Raw genomic sequence first — 23,839 nt, forward strand, 5'->3', positions numbered from 1 at the left:
ATTTGTATTTAACCAATATATCACTTTATTTTTTAGGGATTCGAAGTTCTCTTCATATTGGCTTTCTAGTTCAGGAACCCCTGTAAGAACGGCTACAAATGGGCTGGCGTCAGGTGGCAGGTCTATATACCCACCTTTAAAATTATTATACGTATGGCTAGATTGGTAGTTTGTCTTATTGGTGGTATTTGCAAAGGATCTGTCAGACAGGGGTTTATTACTTGCAGGGGTGATATGAGGGTAGGCAGGAGGATTTGATGGGGGTTTCTTTGGAGCCGGTGCACTCTGGATAGAAGAATGGGTAGTGGCAGCATTTGGCAGTTGGGATGTATTACTTTGGCCATGACTTTTCTGCAGGGGTTTGTTAGTGGTGTTTACAGATGTAGAAGTTGTGGGAAGTGAATGTGATTTGTCAGTAGTGTTAGTTAATTGTTTAGTGTTTATATTTTTTACTGTTCCCTCCTTTTGTTGCTGTTCATTAGTTGAGTTTTTATTCATTGGAAACACAGGAGCAGGAGCTGGAGCTTGCTTAGGGACTATAGGTACATCAGTACAATTAAGGCTTAAGCTTGATAAGGTGATGACACTTTTCTCTACCTCAAGCAACTGATTCTCAATACCAGTTAGCCTGACTTCTAGCGGTCTAAGTAGTCTCTTAAGCGTCTCCCACACCAATTTTAGGAATTCTTCCCTTCCCCCTTCTTGTTCTGTCATATCTAAAGAGACTCTTTGGCCCTCATGAACAGAATTGTCAGCCATTGTAATCGAGTTTTGCTCATCTGTGCTGTCATTAGTACTTTCTACAGTTAAAGGCACTTCCTCAGATATAGTATTGTCAATAGTTACGCTAGGCATGTTTGGAGCACCCCCCATAATATTCTGGCTAAGCGCTACCTTTGCCTTTTTCCTAGCATAGGCAGTTAAGTGTTTGCGTTTTCTCTTGTGTTTTAATGGCGCCTTAACAGGCACCTGGCTTTTGTTAGACTCTATTTCAACCAGTGCTTTAGGGTTCGCCCCATTTTTGGTACCCTCAGTACTCCCTATCGGAGGATCCAAAGGAGGAGGGCTTTCGGGTTCAGCACTAACGGAAGGCCCAGTGAAGTCATGATTAATAAAGGGGGTTGTTTCCTCTGCAATAGAGTGAACCTCGGCCAGAGTGATGATTGGTATGGGTCCAGTAGTGCGCTCGGGAGTTTTTGAGGTAGCAATACTACCTAAAGAAGATTTTTTCTTAAGTGCAAGTTCGGTAGAGAGCCTCCTAGCACACTCTAGTTCTAGTGATACTTTGTGCTGGAGTTTGGTTATTTCGTTATCAATTGAAAGGCTGGTCCTGGTGATAAAATCATCTAGGGTGCCTGTAGCATTTTTTGAGGTCTTAGTAGACTTACTCCTAGTTTCGCGAACAGACATTGTGTGGGCAGTATGTGAGATAAATCAAAGCAGGGAACCCAACTAAATAGATCACATAAAAAGACCAAGAGGGATGGCCCGGTCCGGTCTTAATCGGTCTATAACGGCCTAAAACGGCCCTGTCTTTGCCCAGTCTTCGCCCGGGCTTCTTCCCGCGCTGCGGGAGTAGGATGTTGTTATGAAGCCTCAGGAGGGCGGGGGGCGGGCCAGCAGGGAGAGCGGACCGGAAGCTCTCCGTCGGTCTGGCAGGGACTTCTGGGAATTGAAGTCCCCGCACGCTCGCAGCCCCGCTGCAGCCACACGCCCGGTGCCGCTTTTCCTCCTTACCGCCTCAATGCTCCTCAAGGACGTCAGGTATGATCCCCACCTCAACACAGGCGAAGGCGAAGGGGCACCCGCGGAGCGGGTGCGCCGAGTTGTAAAAGGGTGAGCCGCTGTAACTCGCTGGCAGTGCTATATTCCTCCGTTGGGTATGCAGACAGTTTAGCAAAGTGTCCCACTCGTTTGGCAAGCAAACTGCTGTTATGAAGCCTCAGGAGGGCGGGGGGCGGGCCAGCAGGGAGAGCGGACCGGAAGCTCTCCGTCGGTCTGGCAGGGACTTCTGGGAATTGAAGTCCCCGCACGCTCGCAGCCCCGCTGCAGCCACACGCCCGGTGCCGCTTTTCCTCCTTACCGCCTCAATGCTCCTCAAGGACGTCAGGTATGATCCCCACCTCAACACAGGCGAAGGCGAAGGGGCACCCGCGGAGCGGGTGCGCCGAGTTGTAAAAGGGTGAGCCGCTGTAACTCGCTGGCAATGCTATATTCCTCCGTTGGGTATGCAGACAGTTTAGCAAAGTGTCCCACTCGTTTGGCAAGCAAACTGCTGTTATGAAGCCTCAGGAGGGCGGGGGGCGGGCCAGCAGGGAGAGCGGACCGGAAGCTCTCCGTCGGTCTGGCAGGGACTTCTGGGAATTGAAGTCCCCGCACGCTCGCAGCCCCGCTGCAGCCACACGCCCGGTGCCGCTTTTCCTCCTTACCGCCTCAATGCTCCTCAAGGACGTCAGGTATGATCCCCACCTCAACACAGGCGAAGGCGAAGGGGCACCCGCGGAGCGGGTGCGCCGAGTTGTAAAAGGGTGAGCCGCTGTAACTCGCTGGCACTGCTATATTCCTCCGTTGGGTATACAGACAGTTTAGCAAAGAGTCCCACCCTCCCAAGCCCTCTGCAACACACTCGGTTCCTACTTCCACGACAAGATTAGATTAGATTAGGTTTTTGTAAAGCGCGATAGCTACCCGCAGGCGTCCAAGCGCTAAAGATTGACAAGTGTAGGTGAGGAAAGAGACTGTGATTATCTGCTAAACAGAAGAGTTTTTAATTTTTTCCGGAAGGGGAGGAGGTTGGGCTCTGAGCGAAGGGAAAGGGGAAGGGAGTTCCAGAGTCTTGCCGAGTTCGAGGAGAAGGTTCGGCCTCCGCACCTCGCTCTTTGAATCCTGGGGTTGCTAACTCGGAAGGCGTGCGCTGACATAAGCTGTCTACTAGGATGGTATGGGTTGATCAGGGTGTGATTAAGGGTTGCTCCTTTTCTCCAGAAAGCACGGTGGGCAATACACATGCTTTTGAACTCGATTCTTTCCCTGATAGGTAACCAGTGGAGGAATTCAGATCTCACAGGTTGGTGGCAAGGGATGTGCAGGAGGATGCGTGCGGCACAGTTTTGAATTACCTGGAGTTTTTTGAGTGTTGATTGGGGAGCTCCCAGGTAGAGAGCGTTCCCAAAGTCCAACCGGGAGAGGATAAGGCCCTGGATCATGATCTGTCTTGCCTTGAAAGGAAGGAGCGGAAGGATCTTACGGATGAGCCTGAGAATACCGAGGCAGGTAGCTGATAGTTTGACTACCTGGTGGTTGAATGTAAGTGTCTTATCCATCCAGATTCCCAGGTTCTTAATAGTGTCTTTGGCTTCGGGGCGGGGCCCAGTGAGGGTGGCCATATGGAGTCGATCGATTTTTGCGGGGAGTTACTTAGCACCATTAACTCCGTCTTGTCTCCGTTTAGCTTTAAATATGACTGGGTCATCCAGTCGCAAACTGCTTCCATGCAGCCCCTTAGATCACTCGGCTGGGGTAAAGGGTGAATCAATGTCACCATCAGCTGGGTGTCGTCAGCGTATGATACAATTTGCACACCAAAGGGGCGGATAATCTCGGCAAGGGGGCGCATATATATGTCAAACAGAACAAGCAAATCTACAACAGCTTCATCACCCCAGACCCACCCTTAACTCCCACTACCACCACACACGGCAAAGCCACCCCCATCAGATCTTGCTCAACTGGACCTAGCTCACCACAGGAGACACTCTTAAGACTATGAATAGCAGTTACTCTGTAGACCCCTCAGACCCTTGCCCGCACAAAATCTTACACAGAGCCACCACCTCCATTACCCCAGAATTATGCCACACCATCAACTGCTTCATGGAGACCGCCACCTTCCCAGGCAACTGGAAGCATGCTAAGATCAACCATATGCTGAAGAAACAGTCCACCGATCCGACAAACCTCAGGAATTTTTGACACAACTCCCTGCTCTCATTCCCCCGCAAAGGTCCTCGAGAAGGCCATTAATGCATAACTGTCCTGTTCTCTTCTCAATCCAGCTTCTGAAGCAACCATAGCACCGAGACCTCCCTCCTCGCTGCCACTGATGACGTCCGCTCCCTCCTCGATCGGGGAGTAACAGCAGTTCCCATCCTCCTGGACCTCTCAGTCGCCTTCAACACCGTCTCCCACTGCACCCTAAGCATGAAACTCTGTGACGCCAGCATCCGCAGCAACTCCCTGGACTGGACCCGTTCCATCCTCACTGGTAGAACACAGCAAATTAGACCACCACCGTTCCTCTCAGAAACCACAGAGATCGGCTGCAGAGTGCCCTAGGGCTCTTCCTTGAGCCCCACCCTCTTTAATGTCTACATGGCCCTGCTCGCAGCCATAGTCCGGAACCAAGGACTCAACATCGTCTCCTACGCTGAAGACACCCAGCTGGTCCTATCCCTCACCAATGAGCCCACAATTGCCAGAAACAACTTTCACGATGGAATGAAGACCGTCGCCATCTGTATGAGAGACAGCTGCCTCAAGCTCAACTTGGACAAGAACGAAGTCCTTGTCCTGGGGCCCAACTCCTCCTCTTGGGACGACTGCTGGTGGCCTGCTGCATTAGGAACCCCCCACACCCACGGACCACTCAAGAAATCTCGCCATCATACTGGACTCGTTGCTCACTATGAACTAACAGATCATTGCAATCTCCTCATCATGCTTTCACTCTCTTCGCCTGCTTCAAAAGACCTTCAGATGTCTCCCCACTGAGGCCAGAAAGACAGACGCCCATGCACTCATCAGCAGCTGACTCGACTATGGCAAGGCAATCTATGCAGGCGTCACCCAGACACTCCTCAGGAAACTACAGAGCGTTCAAAATACTCGCAGTCAGACAGGTCCTCAACATCCTCCTCCGCAGCCACATCCCAGAATGCCTACAAGAACTCCACTGGCTCACAGACAATAAACAAGCCACCTTCAAGCTCCTCACACACGCCTACAAAGCCCGGCACAACGCTGGAGCAGCATACCTGAACCACTGCCTCTCCTTCCACATACCCACCAGACACCTCCGCTCTTCCCAACTGGCCCTTGCCACTGTTCCTCGGACCCACAAGACCAGGACCAGAGGAAGATCCTTTTCTTACCTCGCTGCCATATTCTGAAACACCCTGCCTCTCCACCTGAGGCAATCCCTGTCACTGCCCCAATTCAGGAAAGATCTCAAGACCTGGGTTTTCAACTAAAACTTAGCAGTGCCCCGTTGGACCTACATACCCTCCTAGCTCCTTCAGACCTTCACTGGTATGTAGTTGCGCTGAACAAATACTGTTTGATTTATTGATTGAACCTTTAATCAATCATATTAGAGACCCTGAAGCACTCATCCCCTGCAGGGCCACCATATCTCAGAATCTTACTGCACGTTGTCTGTTAGGGAGCCTCCCTGAACTCTGCTCAGTCACACTGTTTCAGATCTCAATGTTAGACCTGACAGCTATCCAGTTGATCTTTAAACTTCTAGGCAGCATCTGAAGTATAGTTTGGTGGTGCCATTTCCTATTTTTCACCATGTCTGATGGTTCCAAAAAGAGGCTTTTCAGGCCTTGTAAGTCCTGTGGGAAATCAGGGTTCATCTGTGAGGACCCCCACAAGAAATGTTTGTACTGCCTTTTACCTCAACACAAACCTAAGGAGTGCCAGTACTGCTGTGCTTTTTCAGCTAAGACCCTTAAAGATCATGAGGCCAGACTACTTCTGTGGCTCCAGAAAAAGTCAACACCGTCTGAATCAGGGTCTGCGTGTAAGGAGAGGGGACATTCCTCCTCAAAAAAGCAAGAACATGAGGGCTCCTACTCATTTGACAAAGACTCTCAGAGGGCTAAATTCCACAGAAGGGAAGACATTGTTGAGAAGCATAGGACCAGCTGGACCTTCTCCCTCTAAGAGAAGACCTGCCTCCTCACCTCCATCTGTCCTGCTACTGCTACTCCTTTCAAGGAGCGATTGACAAAGAAAATCCATCCATCACCTGATCCTTTGACAAAGATCACCCCATTGATGACCGCTGTATTATCTCAGGCATCCTCTTCTATGCCAGTGATGACAGCTACATCTACTACGTCAATGGCCAGGATGACGACCACCACTTTCTCATTGACGATGAAGACTCAGATGACAGAATCATCATCTTCAATTAAACCGTCACTTACAACATGGATTTCCAAAGCAGCTCCATCACCGCCATCAGCTTCATCCAATATCCGCCTGTTGCAAAGTCATTCTGTGCCCTGGGCATCCCCAACTTGTTGATGACTGATGCTGGTGGTAACTGATTTTGACTGACCCTGGGCTCTGCCTAACCAGGCCCAGGGCCAGTGCTAAGCTGAAAGGAACACATTAGAATACAGTTAAAACACCTAACATGCACTAGGGTACACTATGGTATGGTCGGGTACCCCTGTAATTGGCATGACCTCCCCCATAAGCCCCTAGTATATAATAGGGCAGGGGAGTGAAACTACCTAGAAGTCCCCAGTACCCTGGGGCATGGCAGTTTAGAGACCAGCAGCTTTTCCTGCACTTGCATGTGTGCACTGCTGAAGCCTGAAGTTTAAAAGTAGCATTGGGTGCCAGGACTGCTTTTAAACAGTACATTGTGCCCAAACTCGACTTTGGTAGTAGGGGCACTTAAAAATGGAACACCCGCAATGTGTTGGCATATTAGGGACCCCCAGGGTCTCCCCTAGATATTCCAGGGGTGGGGGGTCAGATATCTATAAGGTGCGCCCTTATAAAATGAGTTTTTAAATGCCTGTGTAAAGTGATATTTAACATTTCACTCTCCTCATTGTGTTAAAGTGCTGCTCAAGTTCGACTTTGATGCTAGAAGCACTGGGTAACAAGGATCTGCAATATTCCTGCAGATTCAGAGCCCCTAAAGTCTCCCCTAGTTGCACAGGGGGTGGGGGTCCTGTAGAAATTAGACAAATACTTATAAAATATGTTTTTATAAGCCCTGGTGCTAGAAAACTGGCCCAAGTCATTTTCCCCATTGCAAATCCCATGGCCCATAGGTTAACATAGTAGGAAGTTATTGATTAACATCTAAGGATAGTAGAGGACTAGCCAGACCAGTCAAATACTTCCCAGAATGGTGATAGTAAATCCAACAATATGATATTGTTGAATTTCTCCTACAGTGTACATACAAGAAGTTATAAAACGTTCTTGTTTGTAAGTCCACATTCAGGCTTAGTGGTCTGCCCTGATTGGTCAGAGTTAAGTGGATTAGCCAGGCTGCATTGAAAAGGTGATAAAGAGCCCCTGGGGTTACCAACTCTGCTGGGAGGGCAGTGTGATGGGCCATAGGAATTCCAGGTCAAGAGGTGGTTAGAAACCATGCTCTTCAAAGGCAGAGGGGAGGCCTGGGTGTCAGTTACACTTTTACACTCTTGACCCAGATTCAGGGCTAGGCTTAAGGAAGGTATGTGCAGATGGTGGGGGGGGGGGAGTCCATGGAAATCAGCCATCCCAGGGGGTGAGTTTAGCCAGCTCTTACCTCCTTGCTGGAAAATCAACCATTATGGATTTTGAAGATTTGATGCACTCTGGGACAAAATAATGTCACACTCTACAGGATGTGGTCATAACTATGAGGAGGGACCCTGCTCTCATTGGTCAGAAGTGACCTGTTGCTTGACTTGGAGAATTTTGAATAAGTATCTGATAGGGGAAGAGCCCTCCAGATCTGCTGCTTGAAACTGAATGAAGCAAGAAGTGCCTTGCTGAGAAGATTTTGCTGTGCATGGAACTCTAAGGCCTGACCTATGAAGACTACACCATCTGAAACTGCAGCCCTGTGGATTATCTTGCTGGAAAAAAACTAAAGAGTGGACTCCCTGAAAGCTACAGGTTAAAAGAAGCTCAACTGGAACATCATCAACTAAATCTACACCTTAGAGACCCATCAGTGGATTTGTAAGTGTTTTGTACCAGTGGATTGTGGTAACTGAAGTCCTCAACTTTCAAGGACCGTCTTGGAGCTTCCAGACCCTTGAAGTAAGTTTGAGACACTTTCGGACCTCTTGAAGAACTTCAGTAACAAGTTCAAATAGTTTGGACTAACTTTGAAAAAAAGCTCCATAGAGGGACCGACTCAACCTGGCGAACCAGACCGCCTGCTTTCAACCGTGAGCCGGCCAAACCAACCAGGTTCATCCCACTAAAAGCTCCATAGCATCGACTTCCAGAGATTAACCGGAACTAGAGAAAATCTGAAGCCGGCAAACCCTCACCGGATCTGGCTACATGAGGAGCATCAAGAGACCCTGCAAGAAAAAGCTCCAGAAAAGTTTCTAAGTCCGCTCGTAGAAAAGTCGACCGGCAGCAACCGTAAGACCTGAGCCTTCCGTCGCGTGTGGGCCTGGAATTCTGATTTGGCCTGCTGAAGCAAACTTGAACATTTTTCTACGTCTGCTCCAGGGAAGTTCACCGGGACCTCGTCACAAGTCAAGCCCGCGAACCCCCACCGAATCCGGATTGCCTGGGAGCTTCAAGGGACCTTCGAGAGAAAAAGATCCAGAAAAGTTTTTAAGTGTGAAGGTAGATACTTTGACCGGGACCTGCCGGGGGTTGTATCTGCTCAGGACTCCATTGTGCCTGGCCTGAAACTTTGACTTTGCCCCGGTCGATCGCGAGCAGGTATCGCAATATGTTGCTATATTCTTCTAAGTGCTATATTTGATTAAATCTTTGAAAAGTCATATCTCCTGTTCCCTACATTGGATTTTTGTTGTTTTGGTGTCATGGTAAAGATAACATTATTTCCTATTTTTCTAAATTGGCGTTGGATTTTTATTATGTGTTGTGTCTTAATTATTTACTGAAATGCTGTTTTTAAATGCTTTACATACCTGTCTTTCAAGTTAAGCCTGTCTGCTCGCAGCCACATTACCAAGGGTTGAGCATAGGAATAATTTTCTAAGACCTTTGCTGGGTCCATTAACGTGTTAGTGGCCTTATTGCCAGTGGCAGAACTACATTTGCCCCTACCAATAATCCACTTTCCAACACCATCCGTCAATGAGAATTCCATCCGGGGCTCAATCAATCAATCAGAGTACTTGTAAAGCGCGCTACTTACCCGTGAGGGTCTAAAGGCACTGAGGGGGGGGGGGGAGGGTGGTGGGGGGTGCGCTACTGCTTGAAGACCCAGGTCTTGAGGAGTCTTAAGAAAGCGAGTAGGTCTTGGGTCTGCCGTAGGTGGGTAGGGAGGGTTCCAGCTCTTGGCGTCGAGGTAGGAGAAGGATCTGCCGCCGGAGGTCGTTCGTTGGATGCGGGGGGACAGCGGCGAGGGCAAGGCTGGCCGAGCGGAGCTGGCAGGTGAGGGTGTAGAAGCTGAGTCTGCTGTTCAGGTAGGCTGGTCTGGCGTTGTGAGTGCTTTGTGTGCGTGGGTGAGGAGCTTGAAGGTGATCCTCTTGTCGACGGGGAGCCAGTGTAGGTCTCTCAGGTGGGGGGTGATGTGGCTTTGGCGGGGGAAGTTGACGATAAGTCGGGCAAAGGTGTTTTGGATATGTTGTAGTCATCGTAGGTGTTCGGCTGGGATTCCTGCATAGAGTGCGTTGCTGTAGTCCAGTCTGCTGCTGACGAGGGCCTATGTCACCGTTCTTCTTGTTCCAGTCGTGATCCACTTGTAGATCCTGCAGAGCATGCGGAGGGTGTTGTAGCAGGAGTAGGAGACGGCGTTGACCTGTTTAGACATGGAGAGGGAGGAGTCAAGGATGAATCCCAGGTTGCGTGCATGGTCGGTGGGTGTCGGTGCTGTTCCCAGTGTGGTCGGCCACCAGGAGTCGTCCCAGGCTGAGGGGGTGGGTCCGAGGATGAGGACCTCCGTCTTCTCCGAGTTCAGCTTCAGACAGCTGCTCCTCATCCAGTCGGCAACTGCCTTCATTCCCTCGTGGAGGTTGGTTTTGGTGGTGGTGTGTGGGTCCTCAGTGAGGGAGAGGATGAGCTGGGTGTCGTCGGCGTAGGATATGATGTTGAGGTCGTGGTGGCGGGCCACTTGTGCGAGGGGGGCCATGTAGACATTGAACAGTGTTGGGCTGAGGGATGAGCCCTGGGGGATGCCGCAGATGATGTCGGTGGCTTCGGATCGAAAGGGTGGGAGGCGGACACTCTGGGTTCTGCCGGAGAGGAAGGACGTGGTCCAGTCGAGGGCCTTCTCTTGGATTCTGACTTCTTGGAGGCGTGTCGTTGACAACCCCATCGATGGCAGTGAAGGATATTTCTTACATCTTAAGCAAAGGCATAACGTCATCTGTGCCACAGCACATTTCTAAGGTTTCACCTTTGCACCCAGAACACCTGCTAGAAATGTGGGAATCAGGGGATGAAAATCTCTTTTGGCCTGCATATCAATCAATCAATCAAGGAATTTGTAGAGCGCGCTACTCACCCATTAGGGTCTCAAGGTGCTGGGGGGGTCGCTACTGCTCGAACAGCCAGGTCTTGAGTTGCTTCCTGAAGGCGAGATGGTCCTGTGTCAGCCGGAGGTGGGCGGGAGGGAGTTCCATGTCTTGGCTGCCAGGTAGGAGAAGGATCTTCCTCCGGTGTTGGCTTTGCGAATCCGTGGGACGGTGGCGAGGGCGAGACTGGCGGAGCGGAGCTGGCGGGTTGGCGTGTAGAATGCGAGGCGGTTGTTGAGGTACATGGGGCCCGCATCGTGGAGAGCCTTGTGTGCGTGGGTGAGGAGTCGGAATGTGATTCTCTTGCTGACGGGGAGCCAGTGCAGATTCTTCAGATGGGCAGAGATGTGGCTGTGGCGGGAGATGTCCGAGATTAGTCTTGCCAAGGCGTTCTGAATGCGCTGTAGTCTTTTCTGGAGCTTGGCTGTGGTTCCGGCGTAGAGGGTGTTACCGTAGTCCAGGCGGCTGGTGATGAGGGCCTGGGTGACCGTCTTCTGGGTTGAGGTGGGGATCCATTGGAAGATGTTTCGGAGCATGCGCAGGGTGTTGAAACAGGACGATGAGACGGCGTTGACTTGCTTGGTCATCGTGAGGGAGGAGTCCAGGTTGCATGCGTGGTCCGTAGGCTTGGGTGCGGTGCCCAAGGGCAGGTGGCCACCAGGAGTCGTCCCAGGCGGAGGGCGAAGGTCCGAGGATGAGGACTTCCGTCTTGTCTGAGTTCAGCTTCAGGCGGCTGAGCTTCATCCATTCCGCGACGTCCTTCATTACTTCCTGGAGGCTGGCTCTGGGGGTGGCGGGGTCGTTGGTGAGGGAGAGTATCAACTGTGTGTCGTCGGCGTAGGAGATGATGTTGAGGTTGTGTTTGCGTGCGATGGCCGCGAGGGGGCTCATGTAGACGTTGAAGAGGGTGGGGCTGAGCGAGGATCCTTGTGGGACACCGCAGATGACTTCGGTAGATGCTGACTGGAACGGGGGGAGGCGGACTCTCTGGGTTCTGCCGGCGAGGAACGAGATGATTCATTCTAAGGCCGCGCCTTGGATTCCGGTGTCGCTGAGGTGTTGTATCAGGGTGCGGTGGCATACCGTGTCGAAGGCTGCTGAGAGGTCCAGGAGGATGAGTGTGGTTGTTTCCCCGTTGTCGAGCATAGACCTGATGTCGGTGGCTGCGATGAGGGCGGTCTCAGTGCTGTGGTTAGCTCAAAAACAGGACTGTGACGGTTCGGGGGATCCGTTCGTCTCGAGGAAGGCGGAGAGTTGGTTGTTGACCATCTTCTCGATGACTTTGGCAGGAAACGGGAGGAGGGAGATGGGTCGGAAGTTCTTGACGTCCGTGGCGTCCGCGGTGGGTTTTTGCAGGAGGGCGCAGAGTTCGGCGTTCTTCTAGCTCTCTGGGAAGGTTGCGCTTGCGAAGGAGCTGTTGATGACGTCGCGGAGTTGGGGTGCGATGATGGAGTCGGCTTTGTTGAAGATGTAGTGTGGGCATGGGTCGGTGGGAAAGCCGGAGTGGATGGTGCTCATGGTGCAGGCGGTGTCTTCGGTGCTGACCGGGTTCCAGGTGCAGAGGGTGGCGGTTGGGTGCGCTGGTTCGATGGTTGGGTCGTTGGTCAGTGCACTGAAGCTGTCGTGTATGATGGCGGTCTTGCTGTGGAAGAACGAGGCGAGGGAGTCGCAAAGGTCTTGCGAGGGTGTGATGTTGGTGTTACAGGCACTGGGGTTGGAGAGCTCTTTTACGATGCTGAAGAGTTCCTTGCTGTTGTGGGTGTTGTTGTCCAGGTGCTGTTTGTAGCTGGTTCTCTTGGCGGTAGGGATCAGTTGGTGGTGCTTATGGGTGACGTCCTTGAGGGCTATCATGTTCTCTGTTGTCTGGTTCTGGCGCCAGGATTTCTCCAGGGAGCGGCAGGTTTTCTTGGAGTTTATGAGGTCGTCCGTGAACCACGAGGCTTTCCTGCTCTGGGGCCCGCTGGGTGGTTTCCTCAGTGGTGTGAGTTCATTGGCGCAGTCAGCGAGCCATTGAGCGAGGTTGCGGGCTGCTTCGTTGGGGTCCGTCGTGATGGTGGGGGGGTTCTGGCTGAGGGAGGTGGTGAGCTGGTCGGCGGTGATCTTGCTCCAGCTTCTGCGGGTGGCCTGTTGCGGTGGAGGTGGGAAGTGGTTTTCCTGAAGGCGAAGTGGACACAGCTGTGGTCTGTCCAGTGGAGTCCGGTGGAGGGATTGAAGGAAATGTGCTTGCTGGAGGAGAAGACGGGGTCAAGCGTGTGGCCGGCGAAGAGGGTGGCGGTGTTCACCAGTTGCTTGAGTCCCAGGTTAGCGAGATTGTCCAGCAGGGTGGTGGTGTTGCTGTCGTTGTCTAGGTGGAAGTTGAGATCTCCTAATAGGATGTAGTCTGGGGAGGCGAAGGCGTGCGGGCTTACAAAGTCTGCGATGGCTTCGGCGAATTGAGTGCGTGGTCCCGGGGGTCTGTAGATTAGGGTGTCTCTGAGGGTAGTCCTGGGGTCGGTGTGAATCTGGAAGTGCAGGTGTAAGGCGGCGGTGAGGGTGTCGTCTGAGTTGGTTGTGATGCGGATGGTGTTCCTGTGGACGATGGCGAGGCCTCCTCCGGTTTGGTTGATGCGGTCCCTCCGGGATTGCTATGGCTATGGCTATGGCGATGTCGGGGGCTGAGGAGGCGTTCATCCAGGTTTCCGTGAGGAAGGTGACGTCCGGTGCTGTTGTGTCTAGGAGGTTCCAGAGTTCAACTGCGTGCTTGTGCAAGGAGCGGGTGTTGAGCAGGATGCACTTGAGATGATTCTTGCTGGTGGTGGGTTTGGCGGGAGCTGGTCCTGTGCGGATGCAGGTGAATTTGCACTCCTGGCAGGTGAATGGTCCGTGGGTGCGTTTCGGGGTGGCCAGGCAGCAGGCGGGGTTCCGGCCGGTGTTGAGTGCGCGTAGGGTGGGGTCGTCGTAGGTTCGTCGGGTACGTTGGCATCCTTGAGATCCCGGGTTTCCGGCGCTGGGCGCGGCCCAGGCGCGGACGGGCGCAGACGGGCTTGCCTTTGGTGCGCCTTCGGCGCACAATCGGCGCGTTCGCTGCGCGGTTGCTCTGAGGTCATCATAAGTATATATAGCCCTTCTAAGCTCAACATAAAGTGTCAAGAGACTGAAGATGAAGGTATGGACCAAGAGCAGTCTAAATTTTTGGAGAGTGAATTTTCTTTACATGACAGAAGCAAATAATTAGCTCAAGAATATCATACATTTCAGGACCACTACCCATCCAAGGAACCAGAAGAGGAACAGCATCATGTGCAAGGGGTTAGCATTGTGGTCTCTATCTCTTTGGTCAACGATTTTCATATGATTCTCAATGAATATTACAGGAGGTTCCCAGAGTTCAATGCCCCAACTCAGCAACCACCCCTTAAGGTTAGTAATTTCAAAGTCTGCCTCTCTTCCAATGAGCCCTGCCAAACCACAAAGAGAAAGATCTGTATGCCACCTTTTACTGCAAGTGACATCTTAGCTGACAGTGACGTGATCAGCAGGAGGGAATCCACTTAGACTCTGCAGAGGACCAATCTGAATGTGACGATTATGTGGCTCCACTGTCAGCATCGCCTCCTCTCTTCCAGCCGATTCGTCACCAGTCGATATTAGTAGCTTCCATGACATTCTGGAGAGAGTGTCCTAGCGCTTTGACCTTCCTCTTCCAGCTAAACAAAGTGAGTGCTTTCTCTACGATTCTAAAGACACAGATCAGTACACTATAAGATCTATCCCTATTGTTAATTTTATCTGGCAAGACAGATTAAAATTAATGAAAGCACTGGCTTCAGTGGCTGTGCTGATTCGAAAGCTTGACAAAATATATAAGACTCTTGATGATTCATTAACTTGCCTTATTGGTCAATCTCGTCCAGGCTCTGTAATAATGCGAGTGCCACAACGATGGGCTAAAAATCTAACCTCGCCCTGCACGGTCCCTCCTGATAGAGAGGGCAGCAGACTGGACACCATTGGCAAAAGGTTCTCAGCTATGGCGTCGACTTCTATCAGAGTTTCTAACGCGTTGGCGATCCTGAGGAGATATGCCCGTTAGATGTGGTTAGACATGTCAGCGTCCCTAAACTATCTCCCTGAGGACTGGGGAAAAAGAAAACATTCTGATAGAAGGGAAGAAGTCCTCTTTATTGATAACTGACACCGCTATGAAAAATTCTATAGCCTTTCGGCAAATGGCGCAGGCAGCCGTCTTGTATCACCAAGGGTGGCTGAAAGCGATGTCGTTTGACGGTAGGTACAGAGAAAAATACTAGACATGCCCTTTGATACAGAAAACCTATTTGGCAAACACGTGGACCATGCATCGCAGTCCATAAAAATCTGGCACTGAAACAGCTTGTATCCTGGGCACTTTGCAACAGCAGCGATTCCTGTTTTTCGTGTCAGAGGCAGTGGTCAATTTTCTTCCTGAGTGCCAGTCCAACAAAATAGACCAGCCCTACTCTCAACAGCCAGTTTGAGCCTCATACTCATCCCAGCAGCCCTACAGGCCAATGACTTCATCCTCATGTTCAAAGCAGTCAATATGTCAACGTTCTTCGGCTGCAAGAAAGTCACAAGATGATTTCAGAAGGCAATGATATAATGCAGGCACCTGTTGCCTCAGTCCCACTAAAATTCAACATGCCCCTTTCCAAATTCCACAATCATCTTTTCCGACAAACGGGTGTTAGACCTAAATCAGCACGGTCAGACCCTGGAATTTGTTCAAAAGCCTCCCAATCTCCCTCCGCGTAGGTCATCGCATCACCATCTTTCCCTGCTACAGGAGGAAATTAGTTTACTTCTCTCCAAGGATGCAATAGCGGCGGTCCTGCAAAGTCAACACAACATTTATTCCAACTTTTTCCATATCAGAAAGAAGTCGGGAAAGTGGAGGAAAGTAATGGGTCTAAGGTCTTTAAATAAATTAATCAAGAAACAATCCTCCAGGAGATTATTCCTGCGGGAGATTCTAAAACTAGTAGATACAGGGGACTACATGACCTCCCTGGATCTGCTGGATGCATATTTCTAAATCCCCATCTGCTTAAACCAGAAATAGTTTCTACGGTTCAAGGTGGCAGAGTGTCGTTACCAATTCAAAGTACTCCCCTTTTGATTGAGGTCGGCTTCCAGAGTCTTCACAAAATGCATTGCTCCAGTGGCGGCTTTTCTCAGATGATCTGGAAACCAGGTTTTCCTGTACCTGAACGACCGATTAAAAAAGGGTCCCACTTCTCACTTGGCAAAACAATCGATACAGGCCTGTCTACAACTTTTCAAATCTCTAGGTCTCTAGCTGAACAAGGAGAAACCCTCTCTAATTCCAGTCAGATCAACAATGATCCGGGGAGCAATTGATACAGAGGTGTTAAAAAGCTTTTCCCAAAGGGGACAGGATTCCCCGTCTAAAATCACTCACTGAATCTAATTAGGAAAGTAGTAAGAAAGTACAAGCCCATGTTGGGGATTATGTCATCCTGCATCCCATTGATTCCACACTGTCATCTTCGCAAGCATTACAGGAGCAAATGGACGCTCAATGGATCCAGTGCCAGGGCTCCTTCGTAGACACGATTTTGCTAACACCACAGATGAAGTCTTCGATGTCTTGGTAGAGAATACAAAGAATATCTCTCAGGGTCTCTTGTGCCTCCCCATGCAACCCCAGATAGTGATGATGACAGACGCCTCCCGAAAAGGCTGGGGAGCTCACTTTCAGGACTTGGAAGTTCACAGAAAATGGAACGTTCAGGAGGCTTTGTAACACTTAGCCCTCATAGAGCTGAAATTGTTCATAGGTCTTCAGGATTTCCTCCCCAGGCTTCACAACTCATCAGTTTTGGTGAGAACAGACAGAACTACAATCATGTTCTATCTCACCAAACGGGGAGGAAAACAGTCACAGGTTCTGTCGGTGTAAGCTAAACAGATATGGGAATAGTTACTAGCCAACAACATCGCCTTGAAAATAGAGCATGTCCCAGGGGTACAAAATGAATGGGCGGATACCCTACGCAGGACAAACAAACAGTGCCATGAGTAGGAACTCAACCAATGGCATTTAATGCAGATTTTTCAGCAATGGGTTCACCAAACATGGATCTTTTTGCCATTCGTCGCAACAAGAAGTGTAACTTGTTCTCCACCAGGTACCCTCAGCCGAGTCCTTGCAAAAATGCATTCCACTTTCATTGGACAGGAATGTTCGCATATGCGTTCCCTGCATTTCCATTCCTTCCCAAGGTCATACACAAGATGAAGGGGGAACCTTGCCATCTCATACTCTTAGCCCCAGTGTGGCCAAGGCTGTATTGCTTCACGGGGCTTTTTCGCCTATCAGAGTACCTGTACCCATGTGTGGTACTGCAACAGCCTGGTTAGAGCGGGGTCTTGTGCACTCAGTCTCAGTGTCCTATGGCTGAGGAAGAGGCCTGCCCCTTACTGAATCTCTCTGATGGTCAGCCACTTTGCAGTTTCCTACAACATCAGGGCAGATTAACTTAGCATGTGTCATCTGGCTGCCCACAAGTAACGTCTGCACCTGGAGGTGGCACAGGGCATTCTCACCCAGTGATGCATGCCTTTGAAAGATCTGTTTACCACCTCTGAGAACACTAAACCCCATTCCACAGTTTGCCCCCATTGCTTACCCAAGGTTCCTTAGAAATAGGTCTCCTTTACACGTTTCCCTTTCTGCTACTCATTTCATGGATCCTGAACAAAGTCTGGTGGGACAAGGATCTACTCATTCTGAAATCTCCTGATTTAGCTCAGAAAGGCTGGTACTCCGAGCTCGAGAATCTCAGCATATGCCATCAATGGTCTTTGAGGGTAGGCCTGCTGTACTTGCAGCAGAACAGAATCCTGCATATAAACCTCCACAATCTACACCTACAGTTAAAGCTAAACTCCATTCCTGAAACCTGTGCACTTCTCTCGCTCTACAGGCTGCAAACATAGTAATACCACATACAAAATTAATTCCCTTCTTTTATATTATGCAGTAATATGCCATTAACTCAAACCTTAACCCCTTTGGTGCGTCGGACGGTCGGGGGCAGTTCACGCACCAGTGTCATGTGCGTCGGACAGCTCCCGGCCGTCCTCGCACATGGCACAGGGAGTCCCTCTGGTATGGGCACCAGAGGGATTCCCATCGACCCCCAACAACCTCAGGAGCTGGGGAAGTGCTTCCTCAGCTCCAGAGGCTGCATCTTTGGTTTCTCTGAAATGACGATCAGCATGCACATCGCGCTGACGTCATTTCAGTGGCAAAATGATACCTCACTTGTGTGGGTGTCCAATGCAGAATTGGCTAAAAATGTTTTTATTTTTAATGTAGCGCTTGGAATCTGCGGTGCAATACCCTTCATCCCTATGTTTTTTACTCTTCCCAGTCACAGGCCCTTGCCCTACCCACACAAGTGAGGTATCATTTTACTAGGGAGACTGAGGGGAACGCTGTGGGTGGGCCATTTGTGCCGGCACAGTGATTCCACACAAAAATATGTGTTCTTTTTCAGTTAAATTTGAGGTTTGCAGGGGATTCTAAGTAGGAAAATGTTGGGGGGTTCATGCAAGCCATATCTCCCTGGACTCCTCCAGGTATCTAGTTTGTAAAAATGTGTGTGTTTGGTAAGTTTCCCTAGATGGCTACCGAGCCGGGCCAAAAACTCAGGTGACCAGATTGTTTTGTGATAGGTAATTTTGATGTCTCCATAATACGTTTTGGGCCCTTGCCTGTCGCGGGTACTTGACCCACCCATGCGAGTGAGGTGTCATTTTAATCGGAAGACCTGGAGAAATGCGGAGAGGGTGGAATTTTGTGGATCCACTCAGATTCCAGAACTTTCCATCAAAGAAATGTCAGGAAAATGTGTTTTCTTTTACAAAGTTTGGGGTTTGAAGGGGATTCTGGGTAACAGAACCTGGTGAGAGCAACACAAGTCACCCACTCATGCATTCCCCTCGGTGTATAGTTTTCAAAAATGTATAGGTTTGCTAGGTTTCCCTAGGTTCCGGCAGAGCTAGGGTTCAAACTCTACAGCTAGGCACTTTGCCAAAAAAGGGGCAGTTTTCTCTATAAAAATGTAGTGTGTCCATGTTGCGTTTTTAGGCCGTTCCCTGTCGCGGGCACTAGGCCTACCCACACAAGTGAGGTACCAGGAATACTTTGGGGAATGCAGGTGGGTGGAATTTTGTTGGCTCGCGCAGATTCCAGAACTTTCCATCACAGAAATGTGAGTAAAATGTATTTTCTTTTACAAAATTGGAGGTATACAAGGGATTCTGTGTAACATAACCTGGTGATAGCCACAAGAGTCACCCCCTCCTGGATTCCTCTGGGTGTCTAGTTTTCAAAAATGTATACGTTTGCTAGGTTTCCCTAGGTGCCAGCAGAGCTAGGTTTTAAAATCCACAGCTAGGCACTTTCCGAGAAAAGGGTCAATTTTCACTGTAAAAATGTGGGATGTCTATGTTGCGTTTTGGGACCATTTTTATTGGGAGACTTAAGGGAACTCAGAATTGTAGAGCAACTGTTATTACCTATTGACTTTGTATGCATTTCTGCCTTTCTAATGTAAGACAGTGTGTAAAAAAGAAGTCACTTTGAAAAATGTCCTACAATTCACAGGCTAGTATGGGTAACCACAATTCTTGAGATTTGCAAATAGTTACTGATTCCAAACTCTATATTTTGTTCCAATTTCGGAAATACATCGGTATCTTTGATACCTATTTTTCTCTTTATATTTTACAAAATGTATTGCTATATACAGTGAAAAACCACTGCAAGACACTGCTCAGGTATTGGCTCTGGGTTTCTCTGGTTCTTGGTGAACGTACAAGTCCTATATATTACCACAACCAGAAGGGTCCAGCGGATGTAACGGTATGTTGCTTTTGAACATCTGTCAACCTTAGAAGAAATTACAGGTGAAAACGTTGGCACCTTTTGGCTGTTTTTTTCAACTCATTTTCAATTTTTCTTATTTTCAACTGTTAGTTTCTATTAAAAACCTTGAAGGATCAACACAAATGACTCCTTGTTGAATTCAGAATTGATACAGAATTGTATCTACTTTTCAGAAATGTATAGCTTTCCGGGATCCATTAATGCTTTCACACCCATTTCTATCACTAACTGGAAGGAGGTTGAAAGCACAAAAAGTAGCACAAATAAGCTATGTACCAGTAAAATGGCAAAACCTTATAAAAAATGTTGGGTTTCTGACAAAAGTCTGCTTCTCCCTGAAAGCTGGGAAGATTATGATTTTAGCTCCACAAACCCTTTTTTGATACCATTGGCAGGGGAAAAACCAGATGCTTTCTTCGCACCCCCCCCCCCCAAAAAAAAAAGGAAAAATAGCTGTATTTTGGCTAATTCCTGGATCCCCTCCAGGGGAATCAACAAACCCTAGGTACATTTAAAATCCCATTGATGTTGGAAGAAATGGGCTCAAATTTGGCGTGGATACCTTATGTGGTCAAAATGTTACAGGGGCCTAAGCGCGAACTACCCCAAATAGACAAAAAAAGGCTTAGCGGGGGATAGGGGGCTAGCAGCAAAAGGGTTAAAAAGCGACAATGTCTAATCGTCAGAAGTATTTTTTCTACACCATATAAAAATTGTTCACAAATCTTGGTTTTGATCTGAGGGTACAGTCCAAATTTCTTCTCTGTAGATTCATAGTACTTGCGATGTTATTCTCTGCTCACTTCTAATGATCTGACTGCTGAGTTCTAAAAGAAAATATGATGAAAGGTTGACTTTAAAGACGTCCGAAATGATGCTAACAGTAGCAATATCACCAAATTAGATCTGAGCATTAGGGGCCAGCCTTCTTAAGTTGTGTTTTTATGCTTTTTCTCAGGATTTTCTTGGGCAGGTGTTCTGCACTCTTGGTGAGATAGTTGGATCTCTCGGAGGCAGGCTCGAAAAATCGCTAGTGTAAGTATGTATATATTTCTTTACAAACAAGTGCAAATAAAGGCAGAATCAGCCATCTTTTGATAAAAAACTTGGAGCCGCCAGGCTTGTGTATGTTGTACATCTTAAAACACGGAATCATCTTATCCTTTTATTACTTTTTAGGTCATTTTCCTGTGGGATAAACACTTAGCTTTTGGAAATACTTTAGCATTTTTTATTTTGGGATTACAAGTTTTACTGAACCTCATATTTCCTGCCACACATACCATGATAATAGAAACTATTTTTGTTGGATTTTCTCAAACGACACAAGTTAGGAGTTGTTTGTTTGAGTCTGTGTCTAGTGTGTTTTTAACGGCCAAAGGGCAGCTGCATAGTGTATTTGGATGAATTCAAAGGTTTTCGGAGAAATAAATTGGGCTCATTGATGAGGATTTTAAAGAATCTTCCATTTCTCCATGGTCACCCTAGATCTTTTGGCTATTTATGGGCCCAACTTTTGTTGGTATTACGACACTGTGATACGGCCAATCCGTGTGTGAGCTTTTTCTTTAAAACTATTGTAAAACCTTCCATTAAGACCATTGTAATTTGGTTCCGAAATTGCTCTAGTGATGAGGAAATTAAATGTTAAATGTTTGCTGCAGTGTGTATTTACACCATCAACATAACTGATGTGTATGGCCATTGTGCTGTACCTGTCCTGCAGTTTAAAGGTGCTTCAGTTTCCGATGGCAAGGAGGGGAGTTCCCAAATGGCGCTATCAGGAATTAATGTATGTCATTACATCGCATACTAATACCACGCATGCCATTACAACGCGGGTATTACTATGCCATGTCAATGACAACGCCATGCCATTACAACGCAAACTATTACCATGACTGTGCCTTTACCACGCATGCCATTACAACGCAAAGGCATGCGTGGTAAAGCTATACTTGTGGTTAAAGTTTGCAAGGTAAGTAACTACCCTACCCCTACACAACCCTCCCCCGGCCCCCAGTCCTCTCCCTACAATAACACTACACTACCCTGCAGGACCCCCGACACTACCTTAAAACACTACACTACACACACACACTACAACACTACCCTAAACCCTAATGCACACTACTCAAACACTACTCTAAACCATAAACACTACACTACACAAACACTACAACACTACCCTAAACCCTAAAACACTACACTACATAAACACTACAACACTAACCTTACCCCTAAAACACTACAGTACACAAACACTACAACACTATCCTAAACCCTAAAACACTACACTACAACACTACCCTAAAACCTAAAACTTCACTACACAAACACTACAACACTACCCTAAACCCTAAAACACTACACTACACAAACACTACCCTAAATCCTAAAACACTACACAAACACTACAACACTACACTAAACCCTAAATCACTTCAAAAACACTACAACACTACCCTAAAACACTACACAAACACTACAACACTACACTAAACTCTAAAACACTGACACTACCCTAAAACACTACACAAACACTACAACACTACACTAAACCCTAAAACACTGACACTACCCTAAAACAATACACTACACAAACACTACAACACTACATTAAACCCTTAACACCTTCGACACTCATTACGAGCTCAGCTCGTCATGCAGTGTACTTCTGGTACACTGATGACGAGCTGAGCTCGTCATGAAACCATCATTTTGGATGATCCCCAGCACAGCAGTGGAAAATGCCTAGCATCGATGGAGTTAAACACTGACACTACCCTAATACACTACACTACACAAACACTAAACACTGACACTACCCTAAAACACTACACTACACAAACACTACAACAGTACACTAAACCCTAAAACACTGACACAACCCTAAATCACTACACAACACTATACAAACACCCTAAAAATACCCAAAAACGTAAAACACAACCCCACACAACACAAACATTACAACACTACTTTGACACTATCCTAAACCCTACAAAAGTAACCCCCACCCCAAGCGCAAACCCGCTTACCTCTCTTTACTCGTGGTTCCTCTCCAGCGTCGCCATCTCTACTCCTGGTTCCTTCTTCCTGCTTCCAGGGGCAGTGCAAGTTGTTGTGAGGAAACAGCCTCAGTTTTCTCACAACAACGTGGATAGCCATTACATCGTATGCGTTGTAAAAGCGCATGCAATGTAATGGTATGCGCAGTTTTTACTACGCGTTGTAACATTGTATGCGTTGTAACGCATGAGATGTAATAGCAACGCTTAGTAAAAGTTGCGTTGTGATGGCTGTTCCCCTCTGGATTTGAAACCGTTCATTCCCAAAACTACACTAGACTTTTTGTCTGTGCTCTCATAAGAGAGAAAGCCAGTTCACCAATGGGCGATCATCTCCATAAGGTAGTGCCGAGAAGAAGGGACAAGGCTCCTGGTGCTGAAAGATAACCAGGACCAATTTGGATGAGGGATTGTAAGAAGTATGTGCTGAAAAAGTAGTGGGAATTTTGAGAGAATTTAGCCAGAATTTGGTGTAGGTAACTCCTCAATTACAGGACAATTGTGACACCTCACCGTCAACAATTCAATAAATTCCTTGATCTGTGAAGACAATTCAGGAAGAAAAAAGTCTCTCCCAGAAAGCTGGAAGAGAGAAAACCCAACGAATCCTCATTCGAGCTGGGACCCATAGTCTCAACTGCTCTTCAAGTAGCATGTCTTGTGTTTACTCCAACCAGGATACACAAATCAGAAGGGCTCTTGACTCCTACAATACCCACTTGACTACTTGACTGGACGCTGTGGGAACCCTGGCTTGAGAGAGATCTATTGCCCAGAAGCTCACCCTGAAGAGTGAAGGAGTGAGCAAGAGTGCTTTTTCCAGAGCCAAGAACTGATTCATCTCTGTTTTCCTGGTGGCATACTTCGAGATTTAAGTAAACATGGCAGGGATAGGTTTACTGTAAGTGCGGCAGGAGTCCTTTTGGCAAAACAGAAATGCCAGACATCCACCATGCCTTGCAGGTGCCAATCATTTCATTTTCCTTTGCAGAAACAAAACCCTAAAGGCAGGGTTTGGGTCTGTAAAACAGTAATCATGGCTGTGAATTGCTGGGAGTTTTCTCTCAGCACGTTGGTTTAATTTTTGTTGTTTGCTATTCATGACCACCAGGTTTTCCCCAGCAGTCCCAAAAAGGAAAGATTCTCCTCAGAAGAATATGGACTAATGGATACATGGTGGTCAGGCTGTCGGTCAGACTTTTCTGACAGTAGAGCCAGCTAAGACTCCACCATTGGGAACGTGGATGCTCCCCCAACTCTGAATAAAGGGAGAGAGCTGTGAGTTTGGTGGACTGTGCATTCATCACTTTTTAGCAGAGGCCCTGCATCTTTTAAACTCTAAATGACTCTCTTATTCATAT

General features: G+C 48.3%; 1 protein-coding gene across 3 annotated transcripts in view; it reads left to right on the top strand.

Annotated features, from left to right (window-relative positions):
- CPNE8 (copine 8) overlaps positions 1–23,839 on the top strand; it is a 990,278-nt gene that overhangs the window by 339,874 nt on the left and 626,565 nt on the right. For all 3 annotated transcript variants that reach the window (XM_086967237.1, XM_086967238.1, XM_086967242.1), the window contains one exon: positions 20,366–20,442. In XM_086967237.1, the coding sequence (XP_086823363.1) occupies positions 20,366–20,442 (77 nt within the window). The remainder of the gene's footprint in view (positions 1–20,365; positions 20,443–23,839) is intronic.

Source organism: Lissotriton vulgaris, chromosome 1_1 (genome assembly GCF_964263255.1).
Source record: "Lissotriton vulgaris chromosome 1_1, aLisVul1.2, whole genome shotgun sequence".
Classification (NCBI taxonomy): Eukaryota; Metazoa; Chordata; class Amphibia; order Caudata; family Salamandridae; genus Lissotriton; species Lissotriton vulgaris.